Source organism: Perna viridis, chromosome 4 (genome assembly GCF_037379345.1).
Source record: "Perna viridis isolate PV_CMFRI_1.1 ecotype Kerala chromosome 4, ASM3737934v1, whole genome shotgun sequence".
NCBI classification, from domain to species: domain Eukaryota; kingdom Metazoa; phylum Mollusca; class Bivalvia; order Mytilida; family Mytilidae; genus Perna; species Perna viridis.
In genome coordinates this window covers 44,916,061-44,939,023 of record NC_142448.1, presented here as the reverse complement: position 1 = coordinate 44,939,023, position 22,963 = coordinate 44,916,061, and the positions used below count along the sequence as shown (strand labels likewise).

The 22,963-nt window shown below is 31.6% G+C and overlaps 2 protein-coding genes across 3 annotated transcripts in view; one reads left to right on the top strand and one right to left on the bottom strand.

The window, feature by feature from the left end:
• LOC148620239 (zinc finger ZZ-type and EF-hand domain-containing protein 1-like) overlaps positions 1 to 4,111 on the top strand; it is a 78,277-nt gene extending 74,166 nt beyond the window's left edge. For both annotated transcript variants that reach the window (XM_088580955.1, XM_088580956.1), the window contains 3 exons: positions 556 to 715; positions 1,004 to 1,075; positions 2,182 to 4,111. In XM_088580955.1, coding sequence (XP_088437081.1) covers positions 556 to 715; positions 1,004 to 1,075; positions 2,182 to 2,301 — 352 coding nt within the window. In that variant the 3' untranslated portion in view covers positions 2,302 to 4,111. The remainder of the gene's footprint in view (positions 1 to 555; positions 716 to 1,003; positions 1,076 to 2,181) is intronic.
• A 423-nt stretch (positions 4,112 to 4,534) lies between these two features.
• On the bottom strand, positions 4,535 to 20,262 carry LOC148620238 (retinoid-inducible serine carboxypeptidase-like). The gene is made up of 12 exons (XM_088580957.1): positions 20,110 to 20,262; positions 18,646 to 18,794; positions 18,006 to 18,095; positions 17,075 to 17,236; positions 15,384 to 15,458; positions 14,471 to 14,581; positions 12,507 to 12,714; positions 10,017 to 10,127; positions 9,138 to 9,200; positions 8,770 to 8,847; positions 7,493 to 7,647; positions 4,535 to 5,118 (listed from the first exon to the last, which is right to left on the bottom strand). Exons 1-12 carry the CDS (start codon positions 20,204 to 20,206, stop codon positions 5,059 to 5,061), a joined length of 1,359 nt encoding a protein of 452 aa, XP_088437083.1. The 5' UTR covers positions 20,207 to 20,262; the 3' UTR covers positions 4,535 to 5,058.
• Positions 20,263 to 22,963: the final 2,701 nt, after the last annotated feature.

Sequence of the window (22,963 nt, the reverse complement as noted above, 5' to 3'; positions counted from 1 at the left end):
TTGATAGTGTAGTTTGACTATTTGCACCATCAGAATCAAGGAAAACCAACGAGATTTTCCATATCATGCTGGACCATTGAGTTACAATTTTATTGAAATGCACTGAAAAGATAACTCTGTCAAATACCTCATTTTTCTACGATTTTATTGAAAAATTTCTGTGCAAAGCCAGTGATGCAGAGATCAAATAATGGTCTCTTCAAATAGAGGAAGTATCCTTGAGTAATATTACATAGTCAGATCTGTGAGGTTTTGACATGCATGTTTCTGATTCAATGAACTAAGAAATATCATATATATATATATATATATATATATATATATATATATATATATATATATATATATATATATATATATATATATATATATATATATATATATATATATATATATATGTATGTATGTATGTGTGTGTGTGTGTGTGTGTGTGTGTGTGTGGTACACAGATGGTTGGATGGTTGCTATGGTAATTTCTTGTAATCTAAGCTATCTATGGTTTATGCATTATTACATTTTTTGGCAGTAAATCTTACGATCTTATTATAATTACAGGGCAACAGCTGAGAGTTTATCTATAGATCTGAGTCTACTTAAACCATTGTGGAACCTTTATAATGGTATAACTAAAGACCACTGTGAAACCAAGGCACTAGTCCCTCCTCTAGCTAGAGCTTTGACAGAATTGTTCCTGCAGGTGGAAAATTTAGCATTGGTATGTAATTACATGGACATCAAATGTTTTTTTTTATTTTCTTAAGATATTAAAATATGTACTATTTTAAACTATAAATTTTATTAATGCTGGCATAATGTGAAAACAAACTTGAACAAAACATGGAAAAATTCTTAATTACTCAAAATTGTAAGATTCGTAATAAAAATTTGTACATGATGTTGTAGATAAGTTGATATTTCTGAAGCAAATTGATACTGATTTAATGTATTTAGAATTAGTATGTAAAAATAGTGAGTGTTTCATCCTCTAATTTCTCTGTATTAGGAATGGGATGAAGTGATAGGATACCTTGTGGCTCTACAGGACATGGAAGAAATTAGAAAAGTCATCAAACAGGTTATTATACACATCATGATAATAATTGATACTTAATATATTTTGTTATTTGCCCTTTCTTAACTCTGAGTCCTTCTACACCACTAGATGGAATTTTATGAAACTTGCGCTACAGATTTATTGAATGTTGAAGATGTGCACCTGCTATTTAGATTTTGAACTGTTGTTTTAGTGGTTTCTTTTAGCATTCATGAGTAAAGGGTACTATCAATTAAGACAGGAATGTATATTTTCAGTCTATATGTTATATGATTGTGGGTACACTAGAATCAAAATCTTTCTATGCTTATGATTAAGTTTGGCAAATAGTTAGTCCTTATCAAGATCTTGAACAATCTTAATTTTCAAGGCCATTTGGTCAAAAGGTGCATTTTATCAGATGGAGGAATGGGAGTATCAATGTAGGGAGTATTGCTCACAGCTGTTTTAGTAATAGCTTACTGTGACAGTACTATTGTTCCTGGGGTACCAATTTTCGTGGTTTTCGTGGGAAGGTAAATCCACGCAATATAGTTCTCATCAAACAGGAGATTTCCATTGATGTGTATACTAAAAACCTCAAAACCATGAATTCAAGAATCCACGAAATTTTTCATTGTGTAAATGAGTTAGAATTTTAGACAAGTTTCAGGCCTTGAAATATAGTGATTGCATGGCAAGGTTATTAATTCATATATTTTATTAGGTTATCAAAATGTAAGAAAAATATTTGCAATATGTAAGTATTTACATACTTAAATGATTGTTACATGTATTTGTATTGGACAAAGAGTTTTTTTCCAGGAATAGGATTACATGGTTATGGTAAGTTTCCATCCATAAGATCTTGTAGACTCAATGCCTTTGAAACTGCTGGACAGATTTTTTTTATATTTGGTTTGATGAATTATAACAAAGTGTAGTTGTGCATACTACACAACCATTTTGATTTGGCTAATTTTATTGTAGCTACAGGACTTGATTTTTAGCATTAGCCATGGCAGGTGACATGGCTACATGTAAGTATATTGTTAATGATTTTTTTTGGAATTTACTTTTCTGCTATTATTGTCTAGTGAACATTTTGTACACAACAATTATTTACTACTTAGTTTTCTTTTATCCAGGGAATATGGAATGTTGCTGCAGTGAGTGTTAGTATAGGTTACACAAATGTAGCTACTGAAATAATCAGTGCTGTCAGAAAGAAGAAAGAACGCCTATCAAAGACTCCTCCAAAAAAGTAACAGGGGAGTTATTCTGAAGAGTTTAACTTAAACAATATCAAAGATCTCCCGAAATTAAGCAGGGGAAGGCCTTATGATGAGGGTGTACAACATATTTAAGTTATACAATATGACAGAATCATCCCTAAACCTGATAGGGAGGCATTTTGAAGAGAGTAAAATTGCATGTTAAACTTAAAACTATATAACATGGTATAATTATAAGAAGCTAAGACATTTTGTGAAAATAAGGATTATAGATGTACTTACAAAATAGACATTTGCTTGTTGGAAACAGAGATTCAAAATAAGATCATACTGAAAATTTTATAATGTATTCCTTTCAAAATGTCATTAATTGTACCTTGACATTGTGATACAAATTCTAGTGTTTTAATAGTGCAATTATTTCCTATATGAGGAAATTAATACAGGTAGAAATATTATTGGAAGATTTTAATCATGATTAGCATAATAGTGATAATGATTTTCATGATTGTTGTTGTTTTAAAGGTATGTTTTATATTGTGATGAAGTTGCTACGTATTTGTTGGATCTACAAGTAATTTTGTGTGTTGATAACTATATCTGTATGTTGTATGCTGTTGAAGATGTGATATTTTTTTATCATTATTTATTGATTATTAATCTTAGAATTCTGTTACTATGATATGAGGTCATTTTGTCTACTAACTTTTAGAGATTTTAATGCTTTGTTAAATTCTATTTCTGCAGAGAGAAAAAAAATTCCTTGCTGTTATTGTATCTGAATGGTCAATTGAAGAATATACAAATTGTTTGGTGATGGCTTACAAAATGTTTTGCTAGTTGAAATGTGTCATTTACAATGCATACCTGTTAACTTTTGGACAGTTCAAATGGGAGATTATCCCCCTTTGCCACTGTCTCATGTGAGAGGTTTTGATGTAAAAGCAAATTATGTATGTAAAAATTCAATTGTTTAGTTCTCTAGATCTTCAAGAAAAGCAGTAATTTTAATCAAAAACCTACCAATAATCTTAAATTTTAATGTGAGAAATTCTAATTTTGTTCTGGATTTTGTGGGAATTTCCCTCTTTTGTAGCAGGGTTAACAGGTATGGGAGTTTACAATATATTTAACAAAATACTTCAGTTTCTTTATGGTTGCTGATTAATGTTTCCACTGTGCAAAACATACCACGAAAGTTCTAATATCTTAGGGGTTCCCAAATCTAATACACATTCTTCTTTCAATCTATATACAGTAGTATATTCAATGTTCTAGAATTTTTAAAAGTTTCCATTTTTCATGAATCATTTACAGATAGAATGAGTAATGGTACCGATAGTTATCTATAGAATTGTTGAAAACAGATCAAAGTTATCCCACAAACATATCTGAATTTCAGAAGGGCATACAAATTTAACATTTAAATTTAGTTAGCCAATGTCTAAAAACACTATTCATTTGATCTTTTTTTACATGTTTTGTATGTTCCTACAATTAATTACATTTTATGTTTAGAACAAATATCCACATGTACTTATCATATGTCCCCTTACAATCATGTAATGTTTTGAGAGCTATGGATAAATAAATAATACTAATAAAAGGTGAGTAGTTTGAGGGAAGGAAGTTTATGAGAGTGCACAACAATTCTGACACTGTATATTGAGCCCATGATCACATGATCAAGTTTACAGCAAGTAATATAGTTAACTTCAGGAAATGGAGTTGGTCTTCCCTTAATTTAATGACAATCATTTGACGAAATGCCTAAGGTTAGTTAACTGTACAGTTCATTAAGAGAATTTTTGTATCAAATCTTGAATAAATACCTATGAAACAATAGAGAGTTCAAGTCTCCATGTTGATCCTATATTCTAATATGTGTAGTTCAAAACTCTTTATTCCACAGCCATGGTAAAAAAGTGATAAACGCATAACCAACATTTTGTGCAACTCATAGGCTGCATTTGTTCAAAAATATAAAGAAACTAGTCCTATTAGAATTGAAATGAATCACGGACACTCCCCTTTGTCATTGTTTTACCAACGGCCATTTATGTCGTTATTTAACGTCTATCACTCATGTTAAAACAGTGCAACATAAATGGCAAGCCTGTGGTAAAGCAGTGATAAAATGGAGTGTCTGTGATTTATTTCGTAAACATTTCATTAGGTAATAATCATTTAATCAAGGAAAGTCCAACTCTACTCCCAGAGATCAACTTTATTACTGTAAAAATTGACCAGTTAGAAAACATCAATACAAAATGTGTAGATTTTTAATGAAAATATAAATGCACCAGTTTTATAAATAATGTATATTCATAAAAAAAAAACATAACACATGCCCAATACTAAGAGACAATATAACTTTACATAACATGAACCACGAAAAAGACAGCAATATACTAGACGTTTCCTTAGTAAAACTTACTGTCAAAAATAACATTCAACAGTAAAGACCGAAAAATCTGCAAGAAAAAATTTTCATTAAACTTCACATAAAACTTCTCATTTCAAAGTTCACTTACAATTGCAACTGTGACTTTCGAATCTTGTAAGTGAACTTTGAAATGAGAAGTTTTATGTGAAGTTTATTCAGATATTCCCTTCAAAATTTCAAAATGCTCTGATTTGGATGAAAAGTTTTAAAAGAATTACATTTAAAAATATAGAAAACCATTACAAAGTAGTGAAAAGCTATCAAACACAAATATTCTGTATGGTTAAATTGGAACTCCATTTTGGGCATATATTCTGGTTTGTTATGAGCATGTTGGAATGACTTTAGCTGCCTGTAATTCTTCTAACCATTTCAAGTGCTGCATTTCCATTATCAAGAGGTACCTAAAAACGAAATAAATATACAATGTTAGAGTATAAAAGTAAAATATAGAAAGTATTTGTATGAGGCTAAGGAAGGGGAAGTAAATGTGAGGCTCTGCAGAGCAGTTACTCCCCTTTTGAGCAGAAATACAAATACTTACTATATTTTTTCTATAATACAGTAATATTGTGTTTATCTTGCAATAAGTCAATTTTGCTGGTTTTGTGTTGTTAAGAGTATTTAATTCAAAAGTAGGAACCTGTCGTGGGCCTCCAAGCATTTGCAGTTCAATGAAAATCCGTGACAAAAAGTAGTTCTGAGAGATGGACATTATTTGACGAAATATTGTAAATTGTAACTTTTACTTTTAAACGAGTCATAAACATAACATAAATATTCAAAATTAAACAACAATTTCCGTCATTTAACATGTTTTTCTGATGTTAAATAAATTCTTCCGTGACCTACTTTCACTTTTGACAAAGTTATTGATTTGTTGGATTGTGTTCAACAGGATGCGTGATTGTGATGGCGGCCGGAGCTTAATTGCTTTCTTCGCTACTATACAAATAAAGCAAACAATTATTTGACAACCGTTCTTTGCCCTTTAATGAACTCATTGCAGGATAAAACATGTAATAAACTCATGGCTTAACAAGTAGCATATTTTATGGAATGCAATACAATGTTAAGGTAACAATGGTACAGTCTGATGTAGAAACAGAAGATAGATGATTTATGCATATCTTCCATGCACAAAAAATCCCCAGAACTTCCTCCAAAAGGCCCAGTAGACATAAGTGAAAATTAGGTAATTTAGTGTTGAAAAGATACTTAAAGATTCTGTATGATCATAGTAACAAATGAATTGAAAAATTAAATGTTCATGAAAAAATAAAAACTCATTTTAAGCATTGTATTAACACTGTAGAGAAGGCAAGATAAGTCAATAAATGCCTGTTTGATCTTAGCGTGGATAAGACTAGTAAATATAGTCATGAATTGCCTATTGTATGGATTGAATCATATTCAGGAATATTTTTCAACGATCAACATGTAATGTTTTAGCTAACACAAATGAGTGGAATATATTGCTATGAAAAGTCCACCTCTGACATCTTGAACCATATGTGTTGAAGTGACCCATGGCAAATATCCAATCCAAAAAAAAAGAAGGTATGGTCTGTGTAAATTAAACAGATCTCTAATCTTGGACCATGGTTTAGTAACAGTGTGAATATCATAAATTAAGAACGTCAAGGCAACAATTCTGTGAAATGCCAATGTTCATGTAAAAATTCAGTGTGAAACAATATTTACTTAAAGAGTAACACATGATGATGTTAACTCAACTTAGTATCTGCAAGTCTAAACTGTTACAGAATGGCAAACAGAAGTGAAACTACCTAGCCTTGACATTTAGTGTCAGAGACAAATTACATACATATGGAAGGTTTTACCTTTAAGACCTAATTAGAAATCTACTAGAACTATAAAGCATCAGTTGGTGGTACATTTTATGGGCAAGCTAATCAACTCTTCAAAAGGTTTATAATAAGTTCATAGAACAAGACTAAAACAATAGTGAATAAATGATAAATTGGTAATGTCCATCAGACAAGGACCATAGTTCTAGCTGTCATCACAGAGAAGGATCCAATGAAACTGCAATTTGTTGATAAGTCCTTCAACAAGAGGTAAAAAAAATTCCTAAACCTAATTTTTGTTGATAGACTTCTTAAAATGAGTTGTTAAATTCTTACAGGAAAGTTGTTTTCATTTTTTACATCCTAATTGACAACAAATATGAATAAAAAAAAACAAAAAGCCGACTGTGTAGCCAATTAACACTCCCCTGATACACCGGGTAAGCAATAAATACAAATTAACAGAAATGCATGTTTTGATTGATATAGGTAATTCAGTTCCTACTCCGGTGTATACAAAAATTGGAACAGCTTTATACATAAAAAAAAAGTTATCTCAACTTCCACAAAAACAAGATAACATTAACCAAACTATACTGAATACTGAGAAAGTTCTTATTTGTTGGTAGACTATTTGTAGTTGGGCCAAATTTTAATTATATATTTTTCCTGATTAAATTAACTGGACAATGAACAAGGTTGATTTAAACTTTCTATCATTTCATAGATATTTTATCCTATAAAGTTCAATAGAAAATTAAAATCTTTTTGTCAATGGTCCAGTTAACTACCTCAGGAAGTTGATCAGGAAATTTTCCTTTAATCAAGGGAAGGCCAACTCTATTCCCTTGAGTTCACTATTTAACTCACTACTATTTTGAGAGTTGAGATTCATGACTTTTGAAAGTTGATATCAAATGAGCAATAAATCTGTTACAAGACCTAACAATTGTTACTGAAATCTTACCATATGACCAGCATCTAATATCCAGTACACTGAAAAGTTCTTGACAGTTTTGTAGAAAGCTGTTGTAAATTTTGTAAAAGGATCATACAATGGACGTCTAGTGGTGTTATAATAGTCTTTATATATTTCTAACTGTGTTATCCACTTCTCAGTACCTAATATCATAAAATCAAAGAAAACGGTAAACAAACATGATAAAATCAAAGAAAACGGTAAACAAACAGGATACAATCAAAGAAAACGGTAAACAAACATGATACAATCAAATAATTTTAAACATTATTCCTGGAAAAAATTAAAACTTGTACAAATAGGAGGAATTAAAAATGATGTGCAAATGTGGATTTTCTTATCTATGGACTTTCCAAAATACAGTACTCAGTATCAAACCAGAGATAAAACAAAGATTAGAAGATAATTTAAACAAAAATGGTCAGGAAACATCAATAATTCGCCAAAAACCATAACTATTACTTATGCAAGACAACACAGTTTTGAGCACTATTTTCAAGCACTCCATGATAGATGATATTATAACCCTGTTGAGATTTAGAACAACGAACCATAAGCTCCAAATTGGAAGGGGCAGTAGGCAAAATACTCCCCAAGAACAGAGGATATGCCCATTATGTAGAGAAACTTTTGGTGATGAACAACACATTTTTCTGTATACCTTTGTTCAGCATCTGTGATATCAGAATAAAGTATACATATACATGTATATACACAAAATAAAGGACAAACAAATGTTGCACTCATTCTAAGCAGGTGATTAGATATGCATCACCAAATTCTCAGCACAGCCATCTCCTTTATTTTAGAATATTTTAATAACTTGAGAAGACAGCTTTGTTCCTAGTTCTTCCACTTATTGACATTTGAAAAAAAGAAAGTCATTTTAAAACTTCATTCTGCAAAGCCCACTATAGGCAATAAACAGAGGTATACTGTGAAAGTACTTTTAATTTGTGGATACCAATATTCGTGGATTTGGAAAGAAACACAAGTCCCTGGATTCTTGAATTTGTGGTTTTGAGGTTTTCAGTATACATGTCCATGGGATTCTCCTTTTCATTAGGAACCAAATTTCGTTGTTTGGCTTACCCATGAAATCCACGAATATTGGAACCCAAATAACAATAGTACTTTCACAGTATTTCACATTGTAACTTTCTTTACAGAGTTTATACTGTATGCTCTTTGTATCTACTCAATTGACCCATTTCAGCATAGTTTCAATTTTTATAACAAAATGATAAAATATGAGTTTACTGTACCTGGAGTTGGGACAATGATGTCTAGCTGCCCAGTGTAAACCACAACTGATAAACTGGTATTCTGTATCAGGTAATTTACTGAAATGGAAACAATATCAATCACATCAAAAATCTGGCTCAGTATTAAATCATTTGAAGTTATCATCTGGCTTCAACAAGAAGAAATGAATTTGGCTACTATAATAAAATGGTATATCAACAGTTGTTTGCAAAGAAACTTTGTGCTGAGAACCGAGGAACTATCTTTAAATAGAAGAGGGAATAGATATGGTGAAACACAAGAAATGCACCATGGTATAACCTTCATAAAAATAGTAAATACTTACTGAGATCATAAAAAGGTTTTCAATGACCTTTAAAACATTTACCTGTATCAACAACTGGTTTCATGAAATCTTCTGCTTGATAAATAAACACATCACCAGACTGGGCTGAAGAAGTAAAGACAAATAATTGTATAATCTTACTGAACAACATGCACTATTACTTTTGTCTTAATTGTTTTGTCTTGGTCATACCTGTTCTCCATATACAGTTCATGTGGGAGATTCCCCCCCATCGACACTGTCTCATGTGGGAGATTTTTCCATAAAATTAATACAATTTTTTAGTAAAAAAAGCATTTTTCACATAAATTATAGTAATTTTAACCAGAAATTTCCAACAAATCTTACACTTTCTAAATTTTCCATTGATTTTGTGGGAGTCTCCCTCCTAATGCGGGAGGGTTAATACATGTAGTTAGTTTACTGTCAGATGACGACAATGACCGACGCCAAGTGATGATAAAAGTTAAAAGGTGGACACAACAGCTATATTTGCATCAGTGATCTTTTAACACCATCCAGACTGCCCTAACACCATCCAGACTGTCCTAACACCATCCAGACTGTCCTAACACCATCCAGACTGCCCTAACACCATCCAGACTGCCCTAACACCATCCAGACTGTCCTAACATCATCCAGACTAACACCATCCAGACTGCCCTAACACCATCCAGACTGCCCAAGTCAGTAAAAAAAACCGGCGAAAAGAAATAGATGTCTGTTGTATGTTAAAAAAACTAAAAATCATCAAATTCAATCTTGTTGGTCCAAAGCTTGTATCTATGATTTTAATTACTTCATGTTCTTTGTTGTGTTTGTCTGTTTTCCTTTGTCCCTGGATTACATTCTTTTGATTACCGCTATAACCATGGTTCCCTTCATTACTCTTTTAAACGGTAACTGATATTTCTAACCTACCTCCCCATGTCACTTTCTCTGGAATCTTCAGCATTTTTTTTATTTTGCCATTCATTAAAGTTGATAGTTTGTCTGCATGTAACGGTTTTAACATCCTATGCATCATTCTGTCTGTAAAATATTTCTCAGGTATGATTCACATGTGTTTATCCAGTATATTGCTTAAAATGTGTTAACGACATATACATATGTATTGAATCTAACCCAATAAGTTGATTACCATGCATACTTATGCTATTCAAATAGTTACTTTTTTTTTTAATATTTCAAGGCTCTGTTAAGAAATCATAATGTCTTCAATTTTTGATACTGTATAAAATGTGATAGTCAAATGCATTTACTACTTAACTAAATAAGCCACATGAGAATCATATACAGTTTGCAATATTTGATGATCATATGTTTCTGAGCCAAAATTAACATACAGGAATTATGAGATAATCATATGAGGCACATTTGACTGTATAGAAGTGTACTATTCTGTTTCTCTTTTTTCTTTAAATAGAAATTCAACAACTACAACTACTAATAATGGCTGTCTTGCAGGATGTCACGGTGCTGGTTATTTATAGCACAATATAAACAAAATAGTTATGATAAGGAAATCTGTGTTAAAGTGACTTCTTATGACTACACAGGTGAATGAACAATGATAGCAAAATATCATCAAATGTCCAACCATGAATCAAACTTGAAAATATTGAATAATTCCTTATTGTTGGTATTGCACTGCATTAAACTGTCAAATGAGCACCCATACATCATGCGAATGCTAAACGTTTCGTAACCTGGTCGTTGCGTACCAAGTTGATTCATACCTCAATTGAGACGTTTCGTACCTGGGTAAATTTCAAAGTGGAATGTTTCGTACCTGGGTTAAATTTCATAGTGAGATGTTTCGTACCTGGGCAAACTCTTCCCGACATAAGGCAAGATTGTGATGACATGGTCATGTTTATTAGATATATTGAACCATTTAATCATCATTATAAGTACATTTGAACATATATAACAAAATTTCTTAAACATTTTACATGACACATATACAGAAAATTTTCATAGATGTTTATTTACACACATACATATAGAACAGAAAAACTTGAAATGTCCATCATCATTGAGGTGCACACCGTCTCTGTCAAAATATCTAGGCTTCTGCCAAGAGCTCTAATGTCTCCAGTAATTTATACCACACTCGTTCACCTTGCTAAGTTCTTTATTTATACCTTGAGGCATACCTTTATAGTGTTTATTTGTTTATATTGACACCATTGACATGATAATTAATCATTCACCGTTGTTAGTTATAGAATGTATTAAACAATCAACTGATACCAATACCCGATGTAATTAGCAATCAAGACACACGTCCCAATAAACAAATTTACCTTATATTCATAAGACTGAACATTTATAATATTACTTCAATACTGAGATCATCTTTAAACGAATTAAAAAAAAATATCACATGAAAAAAATAGCTATGTTTACACCTCAAAAACTTGAGTACAGGTAAGCAAGTACAAGGTGAAAACTTTTAAAGGGTAAATGCACCTAGATATATGAAATCTTAATGCATTTTATGTTTAAGACAACACCGGAGGTGAATATCTTTCAGATTTTTCACAACTTTGTTTATTTTGACCACTTTTGTAACTTCGAAAAAAAAAAATGAATTGCAACAATACACAAAAAATTTCTATTGTCTGAAACATGAAATGCATTTTGCTTTAATATATCAGCTAACCTTTAAAAGTTTTCAAACTGCACTGGTTACGGTCATATTTTTCAAATCATTTAGATGAATCTTAAAGGTAAGAGATAATTTGACAGAAAATAACTGTGAAGGAGCGAACATTAACGTAGTAATCTATAAGGATCCTCTAAAAATAACAATTCTGTATGTTAAACAATAGGTATTAAACGTCTCTGTGTGATATAACCCACGTACGAAACATCCCACTTTGAAATTTACCTAGGTACAAAACATCTCAACTGAGGTACGAAACGACCTGATACAAAACGACCAGGTTACGAAAACCCCATCATGTACATGAGTAGAAAGAATTTTTCTACAATGGATTTAAAAATAAATAACAGGGAAAAAAATTAGAGAAAAAAAATGTTTAATATGTTAAAATACTTGTTTATAGGAAATAGAGGGAAAATATGACTCTTAGATGTTCATGCTAGCAAATAATAATTAGTTTGCTTTGCTAGTAACTAATTTTGTTTATGACTGTGAACATCTTGTAGCAGCCAATGGCCTACCATTCACTTTCGTGCCCTATCATAAAATATAACGGCAAATCCAGAGGGTGTTCCAAGCTTAAAACTCCTCCCATTGAAGAAAGATATTGTTAATTTTGTGCTAATTTGGGCACAAATAAGGAAATGATAGGAACCCCCAACCCTTATAGATTTCAAGATCAGACCTCCTCCCCTTTTACAAATTTCAGGACCTACTCCAAAAAATGTACATCTACTTACCTTTAAGATCAGATTTCAGGACACCAGGTTCACCAGCACCCCAGTTTAGCATGTTATAGAAGTTGACGCCATTACTCTGCATCTCAAGGACATCTTGTACGACACCCCACTGATCTGTTGCCTGTTTCCACATACCATTCTTGATCATATCATTCATTTTCTGGGCCTCCTTGTTAATCTTGTAGTAACCATTCTCATCTATGATAGACTGGAAAAATAAGGCATTAATATTATTCACGTAATCAAAAAAGGGGTAAAAATAAGGCATAAACAATATGCCAGTAAAGAAATAGGGGGAATGTGGCATAAAACTATTGAAGTGCTGTGAAAGTACTTTAATTTGTGGATACCAATTTTCATGGATTAGGGAAGAGACACAAGTTCATGAATTCTTGAATTTGTGGTTTTGAGATTTTCAGTATACACATCTATAGAAATTTTGTGGTTTTGCCTACCCACGAAAACAGTACTTTCACAGTATTCAAACAAGGAGTAAAACATTAGAGGTTAGTACTATTTGCTAGAAAAAAGAACAGATATGGTGGAAACTAACAAATGCACCAGCATTTAATCTTAATACTTAATAGTAAATACTTTCAGAGATCCTATCTTTTACATTAATAGTGCATCAGGTCTGTTAAAGTTAAGATACTTGGCTTCATATGGTCATTTTTTTATCTCTATAAAAAGAAATATATAATTGGTTTCTGTAGATAACAGTAGTCACACACCATATAAAAAAATTTGTTTTTTTATTAATAATTATTTATGTTTAAACATTGAAAATTACACAGAGAGTAATATATTTAATAAATAAGCTGACACATTTGTATTTTAGCATGTTATAAAATAACACAAGTGAATATTTTTTGCACATATCTCTACAGGAAAAATTTGGGCCCATGATTAGCCCCATCCACTTTTAGTTTAACTCCAGATCAAACACTGAGATCAATGTCAATATGGTAAACAGCTACATTTTATCATATCTACGCTACACTTGATGTCAGTTCAATCTCAGTAAATCTCATTACAAAATCATCAAGCAAGATTTATCTTTCTTTGTATTACATGTCCACAATAAGTTTAAGAGTTCAATTAAATTTATGATTCCAAACCAAAAATTCTGTTGTAATCGTATTGTAATTGTTGGTTTCAAAAAGACGCAAAGTTCAATAATACAAATCTCAAAATCTTCTGTGATAATCATGCTTATTAGTCAAATCACTAATATCTGCAGACCTCACTTTGAATAGAAGTATGCCCAATTAGACGATATATACATATTGTGTTCCTAGATTACAATATTACCTGGTTGGAACTGGTGGCTTCCCAGAGAATAACCATTTGTTTAAATACAAAAACAAACTCTAAAATTGGACCATGAGGTGTTAGGAACATTTTAAAATCAAACTCTTAAAAAAAGAATAACTGTTAGCTTGGGCACTAGAGCTTACTTTGTAACAAGCTTGTTGAATAATTAAATTATGCTTATTAAAAAAAGAAAAAAAAATCTCATGTACCAGGTCTAACATCATTAGATGATATGATCAGTGATGTCTATCAAAAAAAAATATTTTCTTTGTTATGGCTGTCATGTTGAACATCACATTAGGTATTTCTTTTTAAAAGATCAAAATTATGTTCTAGAAGAATCCAAATAATTATTGTAAGCTAAGTTATATTGTTATTTTATCATGGGACTGCATTATCTTATACTACAACTTTTGCATTTCAACAGTCAAATCAAAAACATTACTTCTTTGATATAACTGTTTTTTAAAATTTGTTTGCAGTATAAACAAAATAATAAAGCACTGACTTGACAAAAAACTTCGACTGGTGCTGCCTCACATTTTTATGTGATTCTAAGCCTTATCTGTATATTAGTTTCATATCAAGCAATGCACTTTCATCTGTATGCTGATTATTTCAAGTAAATTTATTATACAATTTTAACTTACATTAGTCAGTATGTAAGGAGCCCATTCTAACGTAGAGTCTACAGGTGATATCCATGAATCACCAAGTGCTAATCCCTTGAAATTGACTTTTATCTTTCCTGCTGCTACACTCTACAAACATGATAAAGGAATGTCATAAAACATAGTGTCTTGGTATTAGAGAACTTTCTATTATCTCTCACAATGTAAGATTCATTACTCAACCACCTATGGTTCCATTTCTATTGCTCAGGGCTCACTGTTCTAAACTTGTATCTAAATCACTCACCATTCACTCACTTTATCATTCATAATTTCATATAAAAATAATTGAATATGATTCATTAATGTCTGAGGTAGTTATGTTCTTGAGTTCTAAATAAATTGTTTTATTCTAGAGTAATCATTTCAACATATTTATTGAACTGAATTATATGTCTTAATGGCTCAATAATTTAAGTAGTAACTACTAAAACACTCTTTGGTAAATGTTTAATACCTTAGTCACTCACGCTACAAAACTTACTGTTAATTACTCATTTGTTAATCTAAAAAGAATGATGAGGTCATTAGGCCAACTCAAATAATTTCTCAGTTGTCATGCTATCTCTTGTTTCTTCTTTTGAGTGTTATGTATTGCCATATCATAAATAAAAAAATCCTATCATATTTTTGTTTACTATAAACAATGTAACAAGCACCCTCATCATTTATTGGGGCAATAAAAAAGCAAAAAATATGCCTCCTTCTTTTATTTATTTTTTTGAAAAATGGCAATGGCATCAGAAACAAGAAGCCATGGAAGGAAAAACAACAGTACTACCTTGTACTAACAACAGAAACTTCATACATTGTATGTACATTTTTCAATCAAAATCAAGCCTCTGTTCTCTTTAGAAAACTCTTCACTTATAATTCTTTATTAATCACTGACCTGGTACAAAGCTTTACTGATGGCAGCTGTCATTTTCCCACCATAAGATTCACAAAATATATAAAATGGCACATTCTGAAACCAAAACATTGAAGTAAAGGAAATCATATACATAGCTGACCATGCTAAACCTTTCATCATTTTCTAAAATAATCACAATATATCTAAAACAAAATTTAGAAGTCCAAAGAGGAAAGGAAGCTTATAAATGCTTAACTTGATTGCATTAGTTCGGTACAGTTCCATATAAAAATCTAACAAGTACATGTATATAAGGGTGAGTGGCACATGATGGTTTCCAAATTGTAATTCAATTTGCTTGTTTAAATATTCTTATATAAGTATTGAAATAAAAGCAAACAATGATCTGATATAACACAAACTTTTATAGTCAATTTAATTTGTAGTGCTCTCTTAATAAATATCTATGAGTTGTCTCCCTTTGCAGCATTATCTTAAAAGAGCAGGGATAAAAATTAGCAGTTGCCCAGTAGCCCATGGGAATGAGATTTTGAGCTGGGATATCAAACTTTTGGGATTTATTTTAGTTGAACATATAGAAAATATTAAACAAAAATATAGTGTGTGTTACCAGCTTTTATTTCCTAATTTCTGCCCCGAAGAGCAGAAAGGCATTAGTCTTATTTAGAAAAACATGTAAAACTTCGCAAAAATCCACAATAATTAACGTGTGTTTTTCAAACGCTCTCCCACAACAACAAAAATATGCACAAATAACTGATCTGACATAAGTTATCTCCCCTACACATAGTGCATTTTAAGTAAAAAAAAATACTCTGAACAAAAAGTGTCAAAATTGGAAAATTTCACATCTCTGAAAGAACTGTTAAAAATGAATGCAAAAACACACAATTAAAGGGAATCCACTCCTAAAATGTGCCACATAATTTTGAACTTAATATGGAATGGTACTTGACTGCACTATAGTCAACCAAATTTTAATTTCTCCACTCTTCACAATGGAGTCACTCATGTCCTCCACTATGACTCCAACAAAGCAAAAACTATGATAAAATTGCTCCATTTCATTACTTTGCAATATTTTTTTCTGTCGATAACTGAGATATGTTATTAAACTAGGAATCTTTAACAACAAACAATTTTTGAAATGGTGACTCCATTGTGGAGAGTGGAGAAATTAGAATTTTTGTTGACAGTAATGTACATGTAGTTTGAGTTTGAAGGAAAGACATTCAAACCTAAAAGTTGATCATAAAAATGACATTAATATCTAAAATGGCAAAGAATAAGTCCTATCATATAAGTTTAAATGTAATTTGCACCTATCTAAACTGTCCAGAAGGGGTTTTGTTTAGACAGGTTTCACTGTATTTCGGTTTGCCTTTATAGCAATGCCAAGACAAATATAGAAGTAGTTTCTTTTCTCAATAAGAACTAATGCATGAAAAGTAATTTAGTGTCCTTAATTGTGGTGACGGCTAGCTATCTTAGATCTTACCCTTACTTAACGTTATACCGGTATTTATATAGCATGTCAAAAAGTTCTTCCAATTTAGAGAGAGAAGTTTGAAATATGGGAAGTGATGTGGGAATATAGGAGGAAAGAAGATAGAACTATTGTCCCCTTTTCCCCCTTATTAAGTCAGCTTCTAAAACTACCTTCAACATTCAAGTACAGTACATGTTCTTTGCTATCAGTTTAAATTTACCTGAAAATCCTTCCCACTTGTACTTTGAAAGAATGACGTAAGTAGAACCATCATATCTGCCGCTATCATATCAACATCTGTTGTATAAGCGTCCTTGCTGTCTACATAACTGTATCCTGTTCCTACTGGGTTGTCAACAAACAGTAAACTAGCCACAGATAGCTATAATCAAATAACCTGAATTATTTTCAATTTCACAATTTATGTTAAAATTCATTTTTTAAATACTGATCTATCTTGGATTCATGAATTCCAGTCTCAAAGGATATAGGTTGCATTGATTTGCCAACTAAGTAACAGCAAGTAAAACACAATGTAGTTAACTTCAGGGGATAGAGTCAGCCTTGATTAAATGATAATCATCCACTAAACTGTCAAATTAATTTTTTGTAGTATTTACTTGTACATGTATATCACTATCTCATTTAGAACTTGACATACCATCCTAAAAAGTTCGAGATATATTTTGTAACCTGTGGTTTGAATTTATATAATTTTTATTGCATTTAGGTCTTTTTTTAATTTTCACATGCTAATATATCTTCTGTACTGTTTTGAATACTGAATTAATCGATTTTGACTGGTAGCAATTTTATGCTGCCCTTTCGTGTTGAAATATACCAGAAATAATGAACTGAAAAGGAAGGAGGAGGATCAGCATGCCTTAAAATCTGGTTTTACCCCTTTTCATTTTAAAAGCCAAGTCAGGACCATTACAGTGGTTTCCAACTTTCTGGTTTTTACCCTGATATTGCCATTGTTATATAGACTTTCCTTTTGACTACTGCCTAGATTTTAATACTTCAGTAATTTTGTTATTACCCCTCGTTTAGGAAGTTAACTGACTGATTTTTACCATAGAAATTTTAAATATGCATGCAAATACAAGTATCTTAAGCCTAGATTAGTTTCTTTTGAGTTTCTACCTTACCCAAGTAGTATTTCTTGGCTTTAAATCTACATCTAGAGGTCCTAGTTCTATAAAATTTCCGTATCCTGTGCCTGAACCTCCTGGACCACCCTGTAAGTTAATAATATAGCGACTTTTTTAGTCATGTTATTTGTGTTATTTGCTGCAATAAATTAACCCCCCTGAGAGGGTTAAATATCATAACAGGGGTGTTAATATATTGCACAGCGGGATAAAAATATCGCAGCACACAGATAATTTAAGGGGTTAAAATATTATTAAAATTATTCCATCATGCATCTGCAAAAAACCAAGTACCATACTACTCACTGCTCACTGTTTTTCTATGTCAACATTCTATTTTTCAAAGTTCTAACATAAAGAGCATGCATGTATCTAATCAACAGCAGACTAAACAAAAACAGACAGACAGACAGACAGACAAATCCATAACACAAAATTAGTTGCATATTTTCATCTCAAGATGGATAGTCATATTAAATATACAACTTGCTAACACTGAAAGTGAATATTCTCATGGAAATATGGATAATCAAATGAAATAAAATTTTAATACACATAGTGACTTAATTTTATAATAACTGACTACCAGAACTGTTAACTTTAAATACTACGGAACTATTTGTCTAGTACAATATACCTGTAACCACATAATGAGAGGAACTTCTATGTACCCCTTAGATGACTGAGTGTATTGCAGCCACCAAAACATGTGAGCTTTCTCTCTAACAGAAACATAACTAAAGTCTTGCTGAATTCCATGGAAATTACTGGGTTCTGAGAGAACACCTGCATAAAAATAAAATTAAGTAATTCAACTTCATGCACAATATAAATTGATATACATGTGTACTAATGTATATAAAAATTCTGTATGAATAAAAATGTATAATACACCTTGTCCTTTTAAATTTATAATACATGTAATTTCACAAATCTGAGCAGCATCGCAAAATTTCAAGTGATAGTACAAATGTATGTGTTACTACAAATGTAACTACCATTGTATGATTATTTCAGTCTTGTTGCATTTAGTCAGCTGTGTTTGATATCGGTTTATTGCCAAGTCTGTTGTTATTTACTGAAAATTCAGACCAGTGAAAGTTGAGTTGTTATTGTACCAAATCCCATATTTCTGGACCAAAACTTGATTGGCATGGGCAAACTAAAGAAAATACTAGATGATATTTTCTTTTAACCACAGGTAAATTTAAAAAATCCTGACCAACCGTTCTAAATACTTAGCCATTCTTTGCAATTGACATCAATGTCATCATCTAATATTTTTACAAATGTACACTAAGACTGTAACTCATTTTTTTCTTGCCATTGAAGTATGGTCCCTGCAGCATCAGAGTTTCAAAGAGATGAAAGTATACTTTTCTTAAAGTTTTAGAACAATAATTGACCCACAAAAATATTATTACATGTAGATTTGACATGTCACTAATATTTACATGACCAATACCTAAATACCCGACTTTTGTCAGCTTTCAACAGACCTTGAGAGTGAGTCATTTTTTTCAATGGACCTTTCACCCAGTAACTGATCATGAGTAAGGGAAAATTTGAACTTTGGTCACATATCAAAATTTGTTTTATGGTAGTTCTATGGTCAAAATCATTAGGACACTTAACAAAAAAACTTGTGGAATATTTAAAGAAGTCCTGGCCCGGTAAGGGCAGTTGATCAAGATGTATACTGAGACATGTTTTGAATCTGCTGCAGGAGGCGACCAAGCATACAAAATTTTGCCTCCAAACCGGGTATAATTATTTTGACTACTGGTCAGTGAGATCTCGCCGTTTTCGTGACAGAAGTACTTCTTGACAATATGTTAACCAAAATATTATTCCTAAATGAAAATTGTTGTATGGTAGCTCATTTTTTAAAGCACATTTTTAACAAGAGAGGACGAAAAATCAGTTAGCGAGGATCACAAGCCGGCGAGAACTACTACTTGACCAGTAATTGTTTCCTTGTCACAAAAACACCCCAAAACTGGTTCAAATTGTCATGTTTCATGGCAATGCATCTGTTTCCAATCGATAAATAAAAGACCGTTTCAGCATACATTTTGACAATGAAAAAATGTTTACTTACCACAAAACCCTATGAGAATAATAAAGAAAATAAAAGGTGTTCCATTGACATCAACAGCCATCTTAGCGATCATGTGATGTAAACAAATCATTGTCATGTGATTGACCGTTAAAATTGGGTGCACCTCACCACCACGACATTCTCGGCCAATAATATTTGATATTGGAATATACCCAATTATTACTGCAGAATTCCCTCAAACTGGTGCAAAAAAGCAGACAAGTTCATTTACTAACAGATAAGATATTAGAAACTTCAACTGTTTGATCTAAATCCAAAGCCCAAAGACTTTTATTCAAAATGCATCTCTGTACAAGTAGGTTTATCAGGGAGTGCATATTGGTACCCCCTTTTTTATTGGAAAATTTGTCATTTTGATGTGTAAAATTGTGTAGGGTCTAAAATGTGTAGCTCGTACCCGTACCCGTACCCGTACCAACTTTTCCCCGTACCCAAATATATTCATTCTTACGGTATTGTACGAACTGAAAATTGCATAAGATGTGGGGAAAGTCCGTTTCAATTCATTTCTAATCAAGAAAAGGATGTATATTTTTCTATTATTTCTTGTTTGATCGGTTTTCTTAAGGTCTAAAATGTGTAACCGGAAGTTACCGTACCAAATTAAACTAATCATTGACTATATTTCTCACTTTCCTATCCATTTTTACGGTTTTCTGCGATCATTAAAAGGTTAAAACTTGACTATAAGACTTTGGAGGAAGTTTTGAAAGATTTGATCTTGTTTTTGTTTAAAAAAAGTGATTGAATTTGAATTCCGTGGCGTACTTAGCTTCAATCCCCGTACCAGCAAAGAATGGATACTATCTTATGCAGAATGTAAAACAAAGTCTCATAAACAGAGTCTGATGCCGTTTTAATTTATCGTCTATGAAAATTTTGATAATATCAGGTTGTTCTAATGTCATATTTGCATTAAAATTGTACAGGTGACAAAAATACTGGACTTTGATTCTGGGTACGGGAATTACGGGTTACACATTTTACACCTCTTGAAAAGAGAAAATCGAATAAAATCACCTTTTCCAACAAACATTTTAAAAATCATTAAATCTAGCCTAACCATCATATCATTTTGCAAATATGTACCAACTTTCAGCTGGAAATATCATGTAATAATGAAGAAATTGACAAAATAGAATTTCGGTACGGGGAAAAGTTGGGTACGGGTTACACATTTTAGACCATACCGTAAAATTGACCAAAAAATGGCAAATAATGTCCTTGCACCCCACACCTTTCCGAGGTACCCCGGCTGACACCCCTCCTTTTTCAAAGTGCATGTCTGGATCCGCCTCTGGGTTAAGCCTATAGGATTTACATTTGATTTGTACATGCTGGGAGAAAAACAAATTATTTAGGATTTTAATTAGTTACATTAATTTATAAAATACAGATTGATTATGACAAGTTTAAATAAAATTTGATGAAAATACAGGAGAAGGTGTGTTCACATTAAAATATATGCCAAAGCTTTACTTGTAACAATCAAGTATTTATATATAGCACTCTATATTTAACTCCTTGTAAAAAGAAATAATTACTTATAATTATTTATCAGTAATTGCTTCAGGGAAAATTAATGAATTTGGTCAACTTCTAACTGTAAATTAAGTACATGTATTTCAAACTCATTGTTACATGTATGTGATTAAAATAAATCATTTAAAGAAGTTTCTTTAATTTTAGCTTACTGGGCTATAGTTTATGAAAATGAAAACTTTGATATTTCTTTCTCAAGACATATATTGTTACATTCATTATCATTCAAAGCACATTTATCGGAAATAGTCATTGCATTCAGAAGATTGTTCTCTATCACTAGATATTAATTTCACTTTCAAATTGATAAATACAATACTTTCCACAAACACTCAATGACAAATCTTTAATAAGTGATTTTTTTAGCTATTTGTCCAAAAAGACCTAACTTTTAGCTTGAAAATATTTACATTCCTTTCATTGTAGATAAATAAAAAAAAATACATATTGCCATTATGCGATGTTTTATTCTTTAATTTGGTACACCAATCTACAAATCCATTCAATGGTTAAACGAACACCCATAGCAAAGTTTTTTTTCCTTTTTTCAACAGAGAAATAAGAGAAAATTGGCTAATAAATAGCCAAATAGCAACGGCATTGATCTATAGTGCATTCTTCCTCTACTTTTCACTCACTGCGTATCCATGCATGCATGTCAAAGTGGGGGATTGGAGCGCATTTGCGGAAAATTCTATCTTACATGAATATTAAGCTTAACATGTGTGATTTTGTAAAAAAAAAATGTCATGAAAATAAAATTTCCTCGGCAAATGATGATGATGATGATGATGAAACTTTTGTGACAACTCGTTCACGCAGAAAAGAAGGGATCTATACACGTAAACATTTAATGTGTTGCAATGAATAAATGGTATTTAAACAAGAAGAGTAGATTTCATGTAAAGAATATCTACAAAAATGGCGCGTGCTTTATTTGAAGGACTAGAGGAGGGGGTCATTTTTTCTTCATCAGTATTAGAGGGGGTACATATTTTTTCAGTGTTTATTGGTCAGAGATGATAACTCAACGCCAGTCTAACTGGTAACAAGTTGACTGCAATATATATACTACTGGGAGGGGGAGTTAACGTCCTTGACTACATTGTCGGATCTCACACGGTCGCACGGACGGGGCTGCAATATACTCCGAAGAGTGCCTTAATTTATCTTACCGGAGAGGGTAATTTCCTCTATTTTTTATGCTTTTTTAAAACTCGGATGAAGTCTTGAGATAAAAGGAGGGGCGGAGTCAGGATTTCAGATTAGGGGGGCGCATAGTTAAAATTTC